Raw genomic sequence first — 20,533 nt, forward strand, 5'->3', positions numbered from 1 at the left:
TTTAAGCCCTCCAGCCTGTGGTATTTTGTTATAGTAGCCTGAGCAGACTAATACACCAAAGGAGTAAATTGGAGGAAAAGGGGGACAAGATATCTGAAAATATCTGCAAGGAAGTGAATATATTGATGGGCCCTGAATTCTAACCAGATAAGGAGGGAACTGAACATGGTGACAAGGATGAATGATGAATAGCAAAAGTTAAATAAAATCAGTGGATTGAAAGTCTTGGTGCAGTTGGGGCATTAACTGGAAAATAGGATTGTAGTAGAGTTGTATGTTTGACACTAAGATTATGGAGTAGATGTCTCAATGGTAATGGCAAAGTCTAGTGGTATGACTGTAAATGGAAGATGGAGTCACTGATGATGAGGAGTCAGAGAACTGAGAAATCAAGTGTCTATATGTATGTATATTGAAGTCAATAAATAATTATTGGAGGAGTGATGGAGAGAAAGGCAGAAATTCAAAAGGCAGAATATTCAAGGAGTAGATAGAGATGTAAGTACATAGATTTGAGTGATATTTAAAAGCAAAATCAACAGGAATTGGTCATGAGTTAAAAGTAAATGGAGGAAGACTAGGGAGAGGGAGCCATTTAGGATAACTCATTAGCTTCTGTCTTGAGCCACTGGATGAATCACGGTATCATTGGTAGGTTAGAGAAGATCCGAAGTTTGATCTTGGATGTATTGAATTTGAAGTGAACTTACAAGTGAGTATTTAAGTGAAAATATTGAGTAGGTGGACTGATATTTTGGTCTGGTTCAGTGCAGGGCTTACCCTGGAAATATAAATCTGTGAAGTATCTGATGATGGGTGGTGATTGAATCCACAAAAGTGGTGGCATTGCCTCTGAAGTCAGCGTGGAAAGAGGAGAAGTCTAAGACTGAGTCCTGAGTACTTTCATTATTTAAAGGGCAAGCTGAGGAATATGAACATTCAAGGGAAGCTGATTAAGAAATGGAAAGAGAGATAAATAAACCTGGAGAACATGAAATCATGAAAGCTAAGAGAAGAGAGTGTTTTTGAAAGGAATAGATAGCCAGTAGCGTTTAAAGCTGAAAGGGTCCAGGTAGGCTGAAAGCATAACCAATATCTTTGGATTTAGTGACATGGAAGCCATTGGCAACCTTAGTAAAAATGTCTTTACTGGACTACAGAAGTGGAAAATAAATTAGAGGTAGGTAATTGAGGCAGAGGTGAGGATAAGGAAAAAGGAGACAGAAAGGTTGCCCACCATTTCAAAAATTTTGCTTGCTAAAAGGGAAGAAAAGTGTGGCAGTTGGAGGGATCAGTGGAGTGGAGGTATATAGTATATTGTATAAATGTGTATTTGTATAGTTTGGGTTAATATATATATACATATATATATACATATATATTATTTTCAAGATGGTGGAAATGAGCTTGTTTAAATCTCGTGTGTGTGTGTGTGTGTGTGTGTGTGTGTGTATAATCTGGAATCTTAATATGAGTTTAATATGATAGTGAGAAAAACATAAATGATGGTGAAAACGTAGGAGGGAGTGGGATCCTAACTACAGGTGGTAAAATAGATTTTAGGAGGACTAACACTTTCTCTAATGTAACAGGAGGCAAAGGGAGCCAGACTGCCACAGGGCTCAGTTTCAGTCATCTTACTGTGTTTATCTCTTGTCTCTGTGTGTGATCTAATCCTTTTTTACAAGAAAGTATTGTGGGGGGTGGATGCAGCAGGCTTTATACTTTTAAAGCAGCCATGAGACACAAGGAGAACACCAGCTCTGTCTAGTACTGCATCAGGGTTGTGAGGTGTGAGAGAGGAAGCAGCTACTATTTAAACAAATTGTGGAAGAAGCAGCCCTGCTAGCCTTCAGCTAAGGAAAGGGGGGCCCTCAGAAAAGATGTGGCAAATGTTAATAAGAGCACAGTGGAAGCTTTGGATGGATCGTAATGATTGTGAAAATGTTTGCAAGAAGATAATTTTCAGCCCCAAATCAAGCAGTTTCAGAAGCAGTTTAGCAGAATGGTGGAGGTTACTGTGGAAGATTATAAAGTGAAAGGCAAATGCCTCTGTCAAGGAATTTGGCTGTATGGGAGAAGATAGAATTCAAATTCTCTTTGGCTTCTTTTTCTCTGTAGTCTAGTTAATTATTTATGTGATATTATTTCCATCTTGTTCTTTAACATGATTTCTATTCAGATTGATTTTTTTTGTACATAATACTTGATTTTTTTAAGTTTTATTTAAATTCCAGTTAACCTACAGTGTAATATTTGTATATAATACTTTCTAAAATCCTTTCTTCTGAGTCATTGTTCATATTTTTCCTCTTGCCCGAATACCCTTTAAATAATTTCTTTACCTTTGTGAACACAGCTCTTCCTGGAAGACCAATTCAAATCTATCTCTTAACTTTCTCTTTGGTTTATTTTTTTTCATTATGAAATAATTAATGTTTGTTGTAAAAACATTTGGAAAAGATATGAAATTATAAATTTAAACTAACCCACATGATACCATCACTCAGATATATCATAGTGTGTCTATTATTTTTAACACTAATATTTCCAAAGTTGATGTCTTTCTGTTCTACTTAATATTCGTAATAACATTTTAATGACTGTATAATATTCCATGGTATAGATGTACCATGGTTCATTTAAACATTCTTCTAATATTAGCTAACTTAGATAATTCCCATTTTTTCCTGTTGTAAATAAAACATTATCTTTTATATAAATACTTGTCTGCAAAGTTAATAACATCTTTACGGCAAAAATCCTTTAAGTATTTTAGTAATTCAAAGGGTAAATGTTTTTAAAAGCTCTGAATCTATAAAGATGGATTATTTTCCAGAAAGGCTATATTATCTTCTTCTAAGCAGCATTTCTGAGGGTATAAAGTACCATTGCATTGTCAGTATAGAGTATTGCAAAAAATTCCAATGTCTTGGGTCAAAAAATGTTTTTCTGTTAGGATTTAGTTTGCTCTTATTTGATAATTTAGTTGAATATTTTTTCATATTGATCACTGAATTTTTTCTTCTTTGTAACCCTTTACTTGTAAAACATACTAGTGTTAATTGAATTGTCAAAGATTATTAGTATTGTGAATCCAGTTACAGAAATTCATTACATGCTAATTACATTGCCATGTATCATATTTGTTATTTTCATCCTGTTGTTTTTCCAAACAGGATATTTGCACTTATCATAATATGTACTTAATAATCTATCCCCAGAAGTCCAATAGCACACTAAAGCCTTATTCTACAATCTTAAAATTTCAGTCTCTTTAGTCTTGACTATTCATTAATAGTTTCTCTCATATTAGTCTTTTATTGCCAGACCATAGTAAGTACCTTAAGAACAATAATAGGAAATATGTTTATCATCATGTCTACATTTGTAATTGATATTGATTTGACTCCTAATTTGCTTCTGAGATTATCATTATCTATATGCTTATCAAAATATATAGCACATTAGCTCATTGTATGTTGGTTACCATAATGTTCTAGAATATTTATGTAAATTTATGTATATTTAAAGTCCTAAGGAATAAATCATTTGTCTTGATACTATCTTTATGACTGCAGTAAGATTTGGAAAAAAAAAATCCCTGGGGTGTATTAAAATTATTTCAAAAGTTTTAGGTTTCTATATTAAAAAAAATATCTTTGAGCATGTTACTTGAATCATACTTAAGTGAAAGGTGGTGTGAACCATCTGATGAATGATTTTTTTTTTTCACATCAAGCAACCCAATTTTTCTGAGCATGCTGGCTTTGTAAGGATTTATAGTTCCTTGCCTTCATGCTGGAGTTACTTCAGCTTTCCGTGATGCATTCCAACTAATCTGGAGGTTAAGGCATTCCTTGATCATGGATAGATCTGATTGCTACTCAGCCCTGGAATTCTTTATAAAATTCCAGAATGTGGGCTAGAAATTGACTTAGGGAATCCAATAAAGTTGCAAGTCTTGGCAGTCATCCAAGCTAAATTTATAGACTGGAAGAAATATGGGCTTTCCATTGTTCTCTTTTTCACCTTTCTGGTGTTTCTTTTGTGTGTATGTGAGTGTGTGAGTATAAATTTATCATTTTGCTGACAATGGAATGGAAATAACCATTAAGAGAATCCGGCTAAAGAATTTTCACTTTGGATCTTCCCTGGTCTTTCAAAATTTTGACCCAAACCTGCACGAAGAGTGAATTTCTTCTCCCTCTGTACAATGTTGTTGTCATAAAATAAGAAGTTGTTCTTGAAAATGAATCATGCTAGGGTAACAGCTGACCTGCATATTTGCCAGTTAGGTACAACTCCCAAATCCCTGTTCTTCCCCTGGCTCAGTGGGAGCCTTCTTTTTGAGACATGATCTGAGAAAATGTGATCATATATATTGTTTCTGTTCACTCTATGAAATGACAATAGGGGCAAGAAAACAACCTCTGAAATCTCTTACAGACTTGAATCTTTTCATGTGTGCCTGATGCTCTGTAGAACATGGAGATCCAAGCCATCCTCCCATATCTGATCACTGAAAACCTGTCTTGTTTTTACAGAATGGGTTTGCTGTTGTAAGGCCCCCAGGCCATCATGCTGAAGAATCCACAGCCATGTAAGTACCAGGGACTGTTGCCCATCTCCAAGCGCCACGGTTCCTGGCGGTCACCTGCCCCGTGCATGTCTCTGAAGCCTCTAATTGTTAGCAGATGGACTGAAAAATCTTGCAAGGTACTCCTAGGAGCAGATTTATGGCTTCAGAGATCATATAGCATTTTAAAAAATGCTCTGAACATTATTTATAATGGTTTTCCTGGCTGATTTGCTTTCTTATTTCTCTGTTCTTCTCTATTCCGCAGGGGGTTCTGCTTTTTTAATTCAGTTGCAATTACCGCCAAATACTTGAGAGACCAACTAAATATAAGCAAGATATTGATTGTAGATCTGGTATGTATTCCTGGCCAGAGCTGCATTTTCACTGACTTCAGATAAAAGGGAATGAATTTGTATTTCTCTGTTACGTTGTCTTGCTTTTAGCACTTGCAAACAACATCCTTTGAATGTGGAAACTCATTAAATTCAGGATTGCAGTTCTGAAACCATAAACATTCACGTTTCACTTTCATGGTGTTAACTGCAATTTAATGAGAAGAAGGCGCAGATCAGGGCAACTTTTATGATCCTTAAATGAATTGATACTTCCACAGTTAAAATAACCCAACAGAACCTGAATTTACTTTTCCCTGCAGAATATAGACTTTAAATAGTCAGATGTGCTGGAAAGAATGCTGTTGCTTTGGTAACCAATTGGCCACTTCCCCTGGTTAGCAATCATGTTGCTTGTTGTGCAACAGTGGTATTATTAAAACAAGTCAGCATGTCATTCTTTCTGAAAGATCTCAGATCATGTATGCCAGTTTGGGATGACTCCCGGCAGGAACCTTGAGTGATTAAAAGTCAGAGGCATTAGATTAGTCTTGCATTTTAACATGATGCATTCTTACACAATAGAGTTATAATTTGTTTAACAAATGGTTTGTTTAAATGCAGATGACACTTGGCATGTTGTCTATAGTATATTCATGAATAATGAGCTGGAGATCTGCCCCATACAAAAAGGCCAGCCCAGGAAAGGGCGAAAGAAAACTGACTGGTGATTTATGAGCCCCGTTTTCGGTTTGCCTCCAGTTCACGAGGAGGTGTAATAGGTTGTCTGACAAAGCATAGACAGGAAATGAACCCTGGCATCCAAAGCGAACCTGCTACATCTGCACTTAATTAATTTTTGCAGGTGATAAAAGATTTAAAGGCAAAATATGTTAAAAGTTTTTTTGAAGTGCAAGGCTTAATAGTCTAAATCTTGTTCATATCTGCACTCATAATTAAATCTTATTGGGAAGTCGTGGCCTCACCATCCAGCCCTCTGATTCAGTTAAGCAAACACACTAAAGGGTTTTAGAAAGCATGAACAAAGCCATGTGAAGAAATACTTAGTTAAATTGAAATGAAGATAAAAGGAATGAAAGACTGATAACTGTTTCTAATGCTTGGTAGGAATGGATGTTTTCCACCTACTGTATCATAGCCTCCCTAGAAGCACTTTGGTGCTGAAAATTTTCCATGTATTTTCCAAATATGCTTGAGTTTCACTGTAGGTCATAGTTCACCATTAAAGAAATGTGTTGAAGGTCTAGATATACTACAGCAGCAAGGTCTTAAAGGTCTTAAAATTTTACAAAAATGAGAACATCAATACCTCTATTCCCATGTACATACAAAATGACATTTTCAATAATTGATAATTATAGATTTACATGATTTATAACCTAGTAAATTTAAAAAGTAATATAATATGCTTCTAGTACCATAAAGATAAACCAAAAACTTGATGAAGGCCAAGGATTGTAGGAAAATTTTTCTAAGTTTTCTAAATTTGTCAAAATTATGCAGGAAGGAGATTGGTAAACTATCCTATCCTTAAAAATTATTTTAGTATTAATTTCTAAGGAATCTCTTCTATCATTTTATGGTTCTGTGAAGATAATCAATAACTGTTAAGGTCCCTTTGAAAACATTTGTAATACCCAAACTCTAAAGTAATAAATTGTATAATCGACTTAAAAGCTAAAATGCCTTGCTTGTGATCGATACTTTGTACCTCATAGGATTTGTATATAAAATTTTGCTTGTTTGAACATGTGATGCATATCTATATTAAATATCTAATGTTTATATTCTTATATATTAATATAAGACTACTCTAGATAATTCAATATGATTTGTAAAAATAAATTGTTTGGTAGCTCCAAGGAATGTCCTATAAGCTTACTGGCCTTTGATAATAAATTTGCTCTATTATTCAGTCATAAAGGATACTAATTTCCCAGCAGGCTATAGTAGAGGAGAAGTTTCTGTTTCAGATCCTCCAAATATATGAGGTTCTATCCAAAGGGTTGCCTCTGAGATCACCACCAGCCCACATATTCTAACTTTCAAGTCTTCCAAATTCTGCAGCTGCAGGGATACTTTGAGGAAATTCCCTTGTTTTCTTCCAGCTGCCGAGAAGGAAGTTTTAAAGTGCCACGTGGCTCAGAGACATCCGTTCTCCCTGGCTGACAGGTCTATTCTGCAAGTTAGCAAAGGAGAAGTGAAGGTTCTTCAATGGTACAAGAATTTCATTCCTGCATATCTGCAGTTATTCACTTTAGGCTAATCAGTGTGAACTAGCTCCACAATTCTTGGGCCAACAGAGGGCAAAACTACTCCATTGTCCAGCAGCTAGTTTCATCATTTTTATATGCCTAGTAAATAGATAAATAGAGATCCAGAGCTCTACTTCACCTCCTATTTGGGGCCACAGGCAAATTCCGAGGCGTTGAGTATTTTGGGCAGGAATGATTCTAGTTGATCTTTGGAGCTTATTCATTCCAATTCTCCTTCTGGGGAAGATTCCAGAGACATTCAGAGTGGTGAGGAGAGGGAGCAGGTGCACTTGCTTTTCAACTCATAAGAAACTGTTCATTGTGTTCAGGGCATGAACCGTCCTAGAAAGTAGGATTTGCTTCCCTGACTCAGGTAGCTTTTATGCAATGTGACTTTCAATTGAAAATAAAACATTTAGACTTTCTTCATTAAAAAGTCACTTCAAATGTCCCTAGATTTTGGGCAATTCTATTTTTAGTCAAGCACCAAATTTGACAAGAGAATTGTCACAAGTGCCTGTTCTAAATAATTATAAGTGACATTAGCTGGCCAAATATATGATTTATTTAAAGCTGTTTAACATTATAATGAAAACACATTGGTCCTATATCTTTATAGAAAATAAATTTTCATAATATATTTTAACAAGTAAAATATTGAAATGATTTTTCATCATTTCTCAGTAAATCCTAGTAAATTTTGAGGCATTTAATGATTAATTTCATCTCATTATTGTAGTAATTCCTCACAATCACCAATAGTTTTCTTATATTAGTGTAGCATATATTTGTTGCTATGGAGAGAAAATATTCAGATCATACCTGAGTAGTAAGTACTTTTTATAAATATTTTACAGCAGGGAAAGTTGAAAAAGTATTCTCAAGGTTATATTATAAATTGTTGCCCCAAACAAAAGGCATATTTGGACTTGTCTTTATTCCTAAATACTTTGTGAATATGAACATGGAATCAAAAATTTATCCAAGTATTTTTAGAATGGGTTTGTGTATTTTAATTATATCTGTTGGATCCGTATTATACTGTGGGCAAGATTAGATTTCTTATTCAGAAAAGTATGCAATAAGCACCCAACGCATTTTCAAGAGCAAATGATTTTATATATAAGACAATTTATCATCTTTTATTTGACCTTCTTAAATAAGCCTTTATAACATCACTAAAGAAACAAGAGTAATTAATGCCTTATTTTTCTAGTTTTCAAAATGTAGACCTATTTAGGGCCAGAACAATTTTTTCTTCCAATGCTGACTAAAACTTCTGTCATTGTAGTAATAATGCAAGCCTTCCTTCATTACTATTTTTTATAGTATTTTGTTTGCCCATCCTCTAGGTATCTAGTAGCAAATTAAAAAGACATTATGGTTTAGTTTCATTTTTGCTCACATAAAGGAAAATAGCTATACTATCTCTGCCTTCCTTTTTTTTTTTTGAACATTCACAAATCCCTGGATTAATATATTTTCACCAAGCTATATTTTCTCCTGATGTGTATGCCTTCAGCCACAAGTTTCTGGATGCATATTTTATGATTCCTTATATGATATATAATATGATCCCAATATTTTATGATTCCTTAATTGATTTTGGATATGTGTATAATATGAAAGGAGGAGACGATTAGTATATGTCTACACTGTGGATAGCAAGCTCAGTGCAGGCTTTCAGAAACCAACAAAGTGAGACCTTGATGGTATTTAGTGAGAGAGTTCTGGGCTGGAAGTTGAAGACAAGTTATATAAACCTCAATAAAGAGCAATGATGACCACCAATCTTACTTCACACATTTGCTAAGAGGATCAAAGTGGTAATTAATGTAAAGTGTAAGTTAATATATAATGGTTATGAGTTTGGCTTTGGGAGTAAGAAGTGAATTCAAGATCCAGTCTTGCAACTTTTCCTCTGTATAGTCTTAGTAAATTACTGAAACTCTCTGAACCTCAGTCTACTTATCTTTTAAATTAGGGATAATATCATATACCTCATATACTTGTTATATAATCCATTCAGACTAGTTAATATAAAGTGTCTGACACAAAAGTTGTAGGGATCATTGTTGAAACTAGTAAGATTTTTACTGATACAAAATAAAGTACAATATAAGTGCATAGTGACAAGTGACTAAAACTTTTTAAACAAAACTGGAAATTGTATATGTTGCACATGTAGCAGAAATGTTATTTTGAATACAAATATATAAGTTATTAACTTTTCAGAGTTGTCTGTGTTATTTTGTTTGGAGATATTAGGAAGCATATTAATTGAGATTAACACTTGAGCTCTTTCAGTGAAGATAATTTAAAAAATGCTCTTAGTTTTCTTTTTCCCATTTCTTTTATCATTTCCAGCATGTATCTATCTCATAAAACAATAGAAACAAATAACTGCTACATTTTAAATCATTATCATATACAAATGTCCTAAGAATTTGTTTTCATTCATTTTAATGATACAAGCTGTTTTGTTTGTTTGTTTGTTTGTTTGTTTCTTTGTAGGAAGGGCAGTATGGTGTGGGGAAAGAAAAAAGACAAGGAGGCTGGGGAAGAGAGCCATGATATAATATTAAAATTAGGCAGATTGGACAAGGTTGCATAAAGCTCCATGCCATCTTTCTGCGTTGGCCCAGATGATTTAATAGCTGATGAGCTCATGCTCCTGTGTCTTCGACTCTTGCCGTCACAATTTTACCAAAATAAAGTATGAAGTCCTTTTTGCATCTGGCATCTCTTTTGAAGTGATTCTAACTGCTGAGGGATTGCTAACTGAACTGAATGCTCCAAGAAAGCCAATTTACTCAGCTGGTTGCAAAGCCTTTGACCTTAATGGTGGGACTTGGCAAATCAATGCATACACGTATGTTTAGTGTTCTGTCAAGAATTGTGAAAATGCTCTGGAAGCCATAGATCCTTCTGCAAAATACTAGTTTGTAGTTTAAACATTAGTCTTTCTTCAGAGGCCAATGAGGCTAGTTAATTAAGCCTGAGGGGTTATGAACTGTTGGCAGTTAATAAGTCATAAAATTCCTCCATAAAACAGGATGCGAGATTCCATCACTGAAGCAAAGAGTACAAAGGGCCGGTGTATAAATATCTAATTGTACCAAAGGACTGGGCTTTCTCAGTGACTGCTCATCTGGAGTCTCCAGGGCATGTTCGCTGTGGTTTCCTGATTTTTAGAAGCCAGTTTAAAAAATGAGTGCATTAAAGGGTAATTTGCCTGAAAGGTTCAGGAAGTAAAGGGGGTGGTGTGGAAGCAAGCTGAATGGGAGAAAGAAAGGGGGACATAGTGAGAAGACAGAAAATGAGAAGGAGGGTGGGGTAGAAAGGGAACTAGAAATGAGAAAAGTTGTCTCCACGCAGAGTTAGACATGACTGTATTTGTCATCTGTTTTCTTTTCCCTGTAGGATGTTCACCATGGAAATGGTACACAGCAGGCCTTTTATGCTGACCCCAGCATCCTGTATATTTCACTCCATCGCTATGATGAAGGGAACTTTTTTCCAGGCAGTGGAGCCCCAAATGAGGTTCGGTTTATTTCTTTAGAGCCCCACTTTTATTTTTATCTTTCAGGTAATTGCATTGCATGATTACCCCTAATTTTCTTGTCCTTTGCTGGTGTTTTAAATTACACGAGATTACTGAATTGTCCCATGGGACCAAGAACCAGTGCAGAACAAGTGCATAACCCAGAGCACTGGTTGTCAAGCAAGGTTGGGCTGATTTGACATGTTGTTTGATGTTTATTTCGAGAGCTCACATGTGTTTGTTTTCTTCTCTTCTTGCTTTCTTCCCTGCACCCTCATCTGCCCACTGTGTTATTGTTTTGTTTTTTTTTTTTCTTCCTAGGTTGGAACAGGGCTAGGAGAAGGATACAATATAAATATTGCCTGGACAGGTGGCCTTGATCCCCCCATGGGAGATATTGAGTACCTTGAAGCATTCAGGTTGGTACTTCTTTTTCTGAGAGTGGCAAATTAGAAAACAAATGTCCATTGAAACAACACGAGTTGTAAAAGAGAAATGTAAGTTTTAAACAAGGGAAAGTGGCTAAAGGAGCCATTCCATCAAAGCTCTAAAAAATGTTTGGTTTAGGGGAACTGAATATTGCTACAAAGCCACATAAAGAATATGTGTAAGAAAAAAAGGTACATCAAAACCTAATTGTAGTTGTATAGGTATATGGCCAATGGCGTAGGCATGCTATCCCCTCTCTACAAAAAAGAAAAGGGAAAAATTTTATTAAGTAGTTCTGGAAACTGCTGCTTATTATAACATGTGATTTAGAATGAACGTTAGCATATTAGATGCTCTGAAAAGTCCTTTATTACCTACTTAATTTTGTTGAATAGGCATTTCCCAAATTTCATTGGACTACGATTCCCTTTTGCACATAGCACCTCTCAGCATTCTTGGTTCTGAGGAGCTAGCTCACTTTTGGAATTTTGGCCTAGGCAGTCTGATTTCATGGTAGAGTAAATGACTTTTCTCTTTCATAATATGTATATTTTCCCTCTCACATTAAAACATCAATTGATTCTCTGTATTTAAGAGTCTTTTATGGTTTGTCTCCCTCTCTGTTTGAAACTATTTTTTCCCCTTCCCTTTCCCCATTGTCCTCTGTTACGTCTCTCAAATCCCACATATGAGTGAAAACATATGACATCTGTCTTTCTCTGACTGACTTATTTCACTTAGCATAATAACCTCCACTTCCATCCACGTTGTTGCAAATGGCAAGATTTCATTCTTTCTCATTGCCAAGTAGTATTCCATTGTATATATAAACCACATCTCAAACTGAGAGTTGATAAGGGGGGCGGGGGGGTTGGGGGGGAGCGGAAAATGGGTGATGGGCATTGAGGAGCACACTTGTTGAGACCAGCACTTGTATGTAAGTGATGTATCATGGGAATCTACTCCCAAAGCCAAGAGCACACTGTATACACTGTATGTTAGCCAACTTGACAACAAATTATATTTTAAAATATAAATTAAAAAAAAATCAACTGATTAATTCATTGTTTTCAGTTTCTCTACAAAATGTAAGCAGTAATTGAAAGATAGGTTTGTATATACATATTATGTTCTGCTATTTTCTCCTATAAAGAACTTTTAAAATTAATTCAAGCAAGAAATGCAATAAGTTAAAAGCTTTCTTTTGGATATGGAGTTTTTTTTAAAAGACATTAATTCTCTGGTGTTGAAAACATACTATCAGTCCTTGTAAAGGACTATTTTAAGGAGAAATATCAAATTATGTCAATATTACCTCACTTGCAAGATTTTAGGAGATTTTAACCTATTGTTAATGCATGATTTGGGGGTGTTTTGTTTAGTGGAAAGTAAAACAAACAACTGCATAAGAAATCTTAGAAGCATTATTTTTAAATTTACCATTTATAAATTCCCAAGGCGAAAATCCTATTGATGATGTATTTGAAACTTAAGGATATAATAGGGAAATTTTCCCACAAGTTAAGTTTTAGTGAGTTTCTGCTGTCCTGTATATCATGCATACTTCAATTTCTCATTTCAGTCATTTTTCATTTGCAAACAGGCCCAGGAAAATGAAAGAAAATATCTATTTTCAAAAAAATACATTAAAAATAAATATATTTAGGGGTGTCCAGGGTGGCTCAGTCAGTTGAGTGGCCAACTCTTGATTTCAGCTCAGGTCATGGTTCCAGGGTCATAAGATCAAGTCCCATGTTGGGCTCTGCACGGAATGTGGAGCATGCTTACGATTCTCTCTCTCCCTCTGTCCCTCTCCTCTGCTCACTCTCTCTCTTTCTAAAATAAAATAATAAGTAAATCTGGTTTTGAGACACTAAGGACAATTCTACCCACATTCCATATTTTTATTTTGGAAAAAATATATACCTTCAAATATCTATACTATTTACAGAAAAAAATAGCTGAAATAAGTTTATTTACTTAAAGACTGGGTTGCCTATAAAGATATTTTGGGTTAATTTATAATGACACTAAAAAATTGCATTAAGAAACTTCAGAAGTTTCACTGCTATGAATTCTGTTTACCTATATTTGCAACTTACGAAACATTATTAATATTTTAAAGGAACTCTAATGGGATAAACACTTTAATACATCACATAAGAATTTATTTGTTTACCAAGTTAACTTGGTAACTAGCATGATACATTTAATTGTCAACCTTACTATAGCAATGATTATATCCATTGATCTGCAATATGCAATTCTTAGTTTTTTTATTATCATAATACTATTTGGGGTATTAAGGCTTTACCTAAAATGGATTATGCGTACCCAGCAGGGAAAGAGAGTTTATATTTTGTACTACTTGTTCTCACATCACAAAGTGAATGGTGGGTAAGAATGTTTTCAAAGAACCCCTTTGGGGGCACCTGGGTGGCTCAGTTGGATAAGCATCTGACTTTGGCTCAGGTCATGATCTCACTGTTGATGGGTTCCAGCCCAGAGTAGGGCTCTGTGCTGACAACTCAGAGCCTGGAGTCTGCTTTGGGTTCTATGTCTCCCTCTCTCTCTACCCCTGCCCCACTCATGCTCTGGGTCTTTCTCAGAAAAATAATTAGTTAATTAATTAATTAATTTAAAAAGTTGTTTGAATAACCCCTTTGAACACAACAATTTCATTAAATAATGTGAAAACAGATAGTAAGTATACATTATTGTTTTTTGAATGAAATGGTAAGTGAATCAAGTGCTCTTGAAAGTGACTGAATGTCCTCAAGAGTGGTACTTTCTGTTTGCCTGGAATGCAGACACTTTATATTAGTAAACTTTTCTAAACTTCCCAGTGCAGTCACCATACCTAAGCTTAGTTAGAGGAGAAGCAATATTACCTAGCTAGGCAGATGAAATGTAAAATTTTAGCTTTTAAGGTTTATAGCTATTTAGAAACCAGATTTAAACCATAATAATTCTGTTAATTTTGAACTATACGAGGTCTCTTTGCCATTCAACTTGTATGACTAGAAGTACTTGTGAAGTTGTTATAGAGGAATCAAGAAAGTAAATCATCTCTTCAAAAACATTCATAGAACACATATTGTGTACCAGGCACAGTGATGAGTACTTGGAATTTTGAGCTGACTTGCTCAAGGATCATAAAAGAAGTGATGCTTACTATTCTAGAGAACAAATGTGCTTAGACGTAGAGGGGATAATACAGTGAACTATTCCTGAAGAGTTTCAGGAAAGGCTTCATCAAGTTTTGTTGGACCTGTGTTTTCAAGGATGAGTGAGTTTTCAAGGGGTAAAGCAATTGGAGTAGGGGGCACTTATACGAAGCAGAGAAAATAGACTGTGAAAACCATAGAGTCATGAAATGATCTTGCTCTGTTGGCTTAAGAGTTTAAGGGTGGGATTGCCTGGCAGGAATATGGATCATACTCCATAAACTGTTTTGTTGGCAAAGAATTGCCCATATGAATATATAAATTCCTTTCTAATCTGGAGTTTTAGTAAGATAAACTCCAAAAACAATTTTTGATGTAGTATTACTTTATAAGCATATACTTCTTAATACAACCCTTGTTTCCCGGTATTAAAACTGAAGATCTTTCTGGCATCCATTTGTGAGTGCAGTATATGAAGATGGAGGAAAAAGTAAATGGGGCCTTTTCTTTTTTTCTTAATTTTTAATTGTTAATCAATTTTTAATTGATAGTATTTTTGGAGGGAAAGCCTCTCTCTGTGCAGCTATAGGGAAATATAAGATGGCTGCTTGTTTTACCAATGTTTGTCACATAGATTATTCTTGTGGTTTCTATTATGTGCTTTTTCTATGGCAAAAAGAATATTGCAGGCAAATGAAAAAATTTCATGTTTTCTATAAGCTTTAAAATAATTTTAAAAGTTAAATTGAATATGTAAATTAGTTCACATAACTAGTTATTTCTTCCATGTAGTTATTGTTCATCCCTAAAAAATCGAAAATATATTTAAGATTTTTCATAACTTTAAAAAATATCCAATAATATCAGATATCTTTTATGTTGAACTAAAGTGTATTCCAAGGCTACCATTTCATAAAATAATTATGGCTATCTTTATTGAGGTCTTTAAAAAAATTTTTTTTTAGTGTTTATTTAGTTTTGAAAGAGAGAGAGAGAGAGAGTGAGTGAGCCTGAGGGGGGGAGGGCCAGAGGGAGAGGGAGACACAGAATCTTCAGGCTCTAAGCTGTCAGCACAGAGTCCAATGCGGGGTTCAAACTCACAGACTGCGAGATCATGACTTGAGCCAAAGTTGGACACTTAACTGACTGAGCCACCCAGGCGCCCCCCATTTTTAAAAATTTTTTAAATTTTTTTTAATGTTTATTTTTGAGAGAGAGAGAGATAATGTGAGTGGGCGAGGAGCAGAGAGAGAGGGAGACAGAATCTGAAGCAGGCTCCAGGCTCTGAGCTGTCAGCACAGAGCCCGACGTGGGGCCTGAACCCATGAACTGCGAGCTCATGACCTGAGCCAAAGTCAGACGCTTAACCGACTGAGTCACCCAGGTGCCCCTTAAAATTTTTTTTAATGTTCATTTATTGATGTCTTAAATGCAAGGTCCTAGATTAGAACTTTTATAAACATTATGGCTAATTTTTAAATGGTTTGTTTGCATAAGCCACAGAACTACTAAGTGTAAGTGCCATGGTGTGCATTCAGTTTATGGCTCTTAAAATTTCTCTGTCACACCACATTGCTACTCTTTCCTATTGTTCATCAATTAAGAGACTAAGGAGTTACAAAGCACAATGAAATTCTACCAAAATATAAGACCTTAACCCCCAATCTAAGTCACAAATGTCTGGTACACAGCATTGCAAAAAAAGAGCTATTCAGTGATGCTGGCTGGATGAATCAATGAATAAATGAATGAGTTAGAGAGGAAATGATACTGGCTACAGTAGAAGCACTGGAAACCCCTGGCATTAAGTCACCCTAGCAAAAATCTGAAACCTATCTATCTCTTGGCTCCTCAAGGAGTATATTTTACAAGGAACTCTGAACACTCATTCATTTGGTTATAATATTGTCAGATGTCTTCTCTTCATTTAATAAATATTTTTTTGAATGCCTGCTAAGCAGGGTCTGTTTCAGTCACTTCAAAATATTTTCCCAATTGTTCTGTTTCATCTATAGTCCCTAGATGAGCACTGGATGCATTATTTTTTCTAATAATTCTTTAAGAGTTCTGCAGATGTTTAAATGATTATTTATAAAAGACCATTTAAATTGTTTGTTTATAGTGGGCAGGACACAATATCTCATGCTCCTAATTAAATCTAATGAAGTCAACATCTCCAAATGTTTTTTAAAAATGAGCAGTTTCCAATGTGGAAGTAGGACATTAGTAGTTCTTGAAATGTTGCCTATTTTATTCAATAAATAAATGAACGAGTGAATGAGTGAATAAATGACAATTCCTGTGTAGCTTTTTAATTTCAAAAACGAAGTACAAGCCCCTTAAAATCAGGTTTTGTTAAAATAATAAATGACTCATTTGACATACACTGAAGAGTAGCTAAGAGAGTAGAATAGAACTGTTGATTTGGGTTCCTTTGATACAAACAAGTTGTGATTTAAGAAATAACAACTCCCCAACCTAGTGTGTTATAGTCTGTAGTACCATAATTAATATTTGCTAGTGTTGAGGATTTCCAAAAGACAAAGTATCTATAAATAGTAGTTATTAAGGAATATTCAGGGGAAAACTCTGACCCATAACTATTCTATTTCACTGAGATTGTTCGTATGCCAACTACAAAAGGGGATTTGAGTGAGTTTTCTAATTTAGAAAACATCTACCCAAAATTTTTGTTGTTACTTTTTTGTAAACTACCTATTTTTTCTTTACTGACTTATGAAGTCTCTCTAATCAAAATATTTGTAGTTATAAATATGGCCTTTGCTAAAATACTTAGACCACATAACCAAGTAGGTATATTTGTTACATCTTCCAAGCAGTCCAATCATTTGAGTACATACACAGTCCAAACAGCCTATATCTTTTTCTCCTGTATTTGGTTCATACCTGTTTGCTTTAATGATATAAACAAATTGAAAATCCATTAATACAAGACTGTGACTGGAAACTTGACTAGATAGCATAGTTATTCTCACTTCACTAAACTGTTGGTTCTGTTCTAGGTGCAGCATCTTTAAAATGAGAACCTTGGCTTTCTATGATTCTTTCCCACCTGTGGCAAAAAATTAAAAAAAAATACACATATAACTTGAGAACAAAGAATTGAACCCTTTATTGTCATATTCATAAAGCAAGTGTTCCTTTGACAGCTAAACAGTAATGATTATCCTGGAGTTTTCTTAGAGTGGTTGAGTTTACCATGGAAAGATGGTAGATAATTTTGGTCAGGGGACATAAATAAGTGCAATATTTTATTTTGTCTCCTTGTTATTTAAGCAAACATACCATCACTCTTCTAGTTTTAGAGGACTGACTTCTAAATATTCTTGTCATATATAAGAGATTGCTAAATTCTGTCTGAGAAAGAGGTAAGACCATAATAAATATTTATGTTCTTTCTTGTTAGTAATGCCAACTAAGTAAATATTTTATATTGTTCTTACTTTTATCATATTTTCATATGATTTAATGCTAAGAGAGTGGAAAGTAGTATCATTGTAAAAATAACATAATGATAATAATAGCATAGACCCTTCATTGAAGACTTAATATTTGTTAGTTGCTCATTTTTTTTTCATCTTACAAATTAAGGGCTCCCAATTGCTAGATGAGGATACCAAGCCCCTTTTGAGTTTCAGTAGGTTTCCTGATGCCCCACAGCTGGTAAATGGTGATTAGGGACTCAATGACAATAAGAGTCAATGTGAAGACAGTACTCTTTGGGCCCCAAGCTATAAACTATAGTTCCTCTATCAAGAGTAGGAGTGACAAAACAATAATATAGTGAGAAATTCTTTGCAAATACATTTTAGTCTATCCAACATTTGGTTTGGACATCTAAATTGGTAACACTTTTAAAATTGAAAATAACTCCTAGATTTTCACTACCCTTACATAATAACTCCAAGCCACTTCTCTGTGTGCCTTTCTACCTCATCTGACATAATAAGAGAGCCTATCAAACAAAGCCCCTATAATTTTTCTTCCTTTTTATAACCAGACTATTTACAGTGTGAAATATATGTTTTCCCTCTTTGTTAAAAGGAATATTTTCTTCTTATGTATACATTTACATTTTTTGAAATGAGTATATAATTGAACTTGAGAAATACCAAATTAAATTTTAATGGAATATAGAATGATAAATTAACTTTTAGATCCAATTTTGAAATAAAGAATGATTTGTTGTCATCTAAAAATCATACTCAATACTGCAAAAATGATTTGGGGTCTTATTTTGTCTCTAAGAGCTGTGGTTGATGCTTCCCAGTCTTGAAATGGATTCTCAATTGTTAGTGACAACCAAATATATTATGCTCATGATAGTATGTATTTTCCCAAGGATGTTGAAGAAATTTTGGGAAAGCGGGTGGAATTTCTTGAAACAATTTGCCAATATGAAATACTGTACATATCAAATTGGCCCTACTACCATCTTTCCCAGACCATTTATCATAGCTCACAAATCAAGCCCACATTTTCTGTTTCTGAAAGACTTGGCTAATAAAGAAGATGTGGGCTTCAAATCTGAACTTGTCAATCAATCTTGGGAACAAAGCAGTAATGATTTTCATCTATTGATATTTTATTTCAATGAAGAGCAATGTATATGAATTTACTGCTGATGTGATGGACACTTTTACTTATTGTCCAGATTCTTTTCTTTATATTCAGCATGTAGAGATGTTTCAAGAAGTTTTATCAGAACAGGTCAGAAGAAAAAGATCCATAGGAATAAATTTTAGAAAGCTGTCAGCTCTATCTGCTCTTTAGTTTCAGCAATAAGTATAGTTTAACAACATTTTTTTCTCTTTCATCTGTGCAACATATTGTACCAATTTTCATCAAAAAATTACAATTTCTATAGGTGTGTGTCTCTAGATACCCTTAGAATTCTGCTCCCTGACCCTAAGAGTAAATTGATCTTATGCACACCTGTCTTCCTTAGGAAACTTGCAAACTTCATTTTTGAGTTGAGCATCAAAGAGATATGATATTATTAGACAGTAGAGAGCTCAGGTAAAAAGTCCAGGAAGTATCTTGAAGTGCTTGAAGTTTTGAAAGGCGAATTATATTATCTGCCGCGAAGAACTATTTAAAGTAGTTCAAATGCTCCAACATAGTTTTTATTATTATTTAAAAAGGTCAAATCCACTGTAAAAATTTTAAGACAACATTTTTCCCTTCTGAGTTAGAAATTTTAAAGCCCAAAATTTCCAGGAACTTGTGTAGCAGTTATACAGTTTTCCAAATAATAAGGACTAATTAAAAGTGTAGCTATGTTCAATTAAATCTTTTCCCTAGCAGTTCTAGGAAAGAAAGCAATTTGCGTGACTAAAAATGATTTGTTTTTATTTTCAAGATGGAACAATGGGTTATAAAACTTTTTTCTTGCACAAAATCCTTCCAACATATGTGTAATAATACTCAGAGATATCAAGAGATGAAAGCTTTCCATGAAATATGTGGAGGTTTTTAGGCCAGAAATAGCAGATCTTTTGGGTTGTCAAGCAACTCAGATCAATTCATTAACTTATCTTCTTGTAATAATGGAATTGTCTTGCATTTAATTATTATATAAATATAATGGAGAAACTATGGAGTCACACTTTTCCACAATTTTAGTGAATATATTAAAATCATGCTTCACTTACTGGTAAGATAAAACCAAGTAGAAGTCACTTATTTTATATTTCTTTGGACAGCTATTAACCAAATTTCAGTGCCTTTGGGTCTTAGATGTGTTTCCTTGAAACTAAATAATTCCCCTTTATATCCATGATTTCATACCTAAAGTTTGTTATAACTAAGTTTGTTGAGATGACAAATAATGTGGAAAAAGAGAAATTTTGTTTTAATATACCATAAATGCAAATTTGTAGTCCCTTTTTTGAGAACAAGGTAATGTTCACTAAGGGAAATTCACTTACTTTTCCAGGTAGAGGAATCATCTTTGGAAAACTTCTGTTCAACAGAAAATCTGTTCACATACTACTTTTGAGGCTCAGGGCTGAAGTTTACACCATTTTCTGGTAGGCAGGACTTTCAGAGAATAGTCCAAGCCTTTGCATGACATCAAACATCTGGATGATAGACTCAGTTTTCCATATTTCATCCCAATGATTTGATGTAATGTAGATGAAACTTATAAATCAGCATCTGTTCCCATTTATTTTATGCAG

The 20,533-nt window shown here is 34.4% G+C and overlaps 1 protein-coding gene across 1 annotated transcript in view; it reads left to right on the forward strand.

Moving 5' to 3' along the window:
• Positions 1-20,533, forward strand: part of HDAC9 (histone deacetylase 9) — a 927,480-nt gene that overhangs the window by 727,329 nt on the left and 179,618 nt on the right. The window contains exons 19-22 of the mRNA XM_047849221.1: positions 4,548-4,603; positions 4,848-4,935; positions 10,614-10,733; positions 11,056-11,153. Of these exons, the coding sequence (XP_047705177.1) occupies positions 4,548-4,603; positions 4,848-4,935; positions 10,614-10,733; positions 11,056-11,153 (362 nt within the window). The remainder of the gene's footprint in view (positions 1-4,547; positions 4,604-4,847; positions 4,936-10,613; positions 10,734-11,055; positions 11,154-20,533) is intronic.

This window comes from Prionailurus viverrinus, chromosome A2, assembly GCF_022837055.1.
Source record: "Prionailurus viverrinus isolate Anna chromosome A2, UM_Priviv_1.0, whole genome shotgun sequence".
NCBI lineage: Eukaryota > Metazoa > Chordata > Mammalia > Carnivora > Felidae > Prionailurus > Prionailurus viverrinus.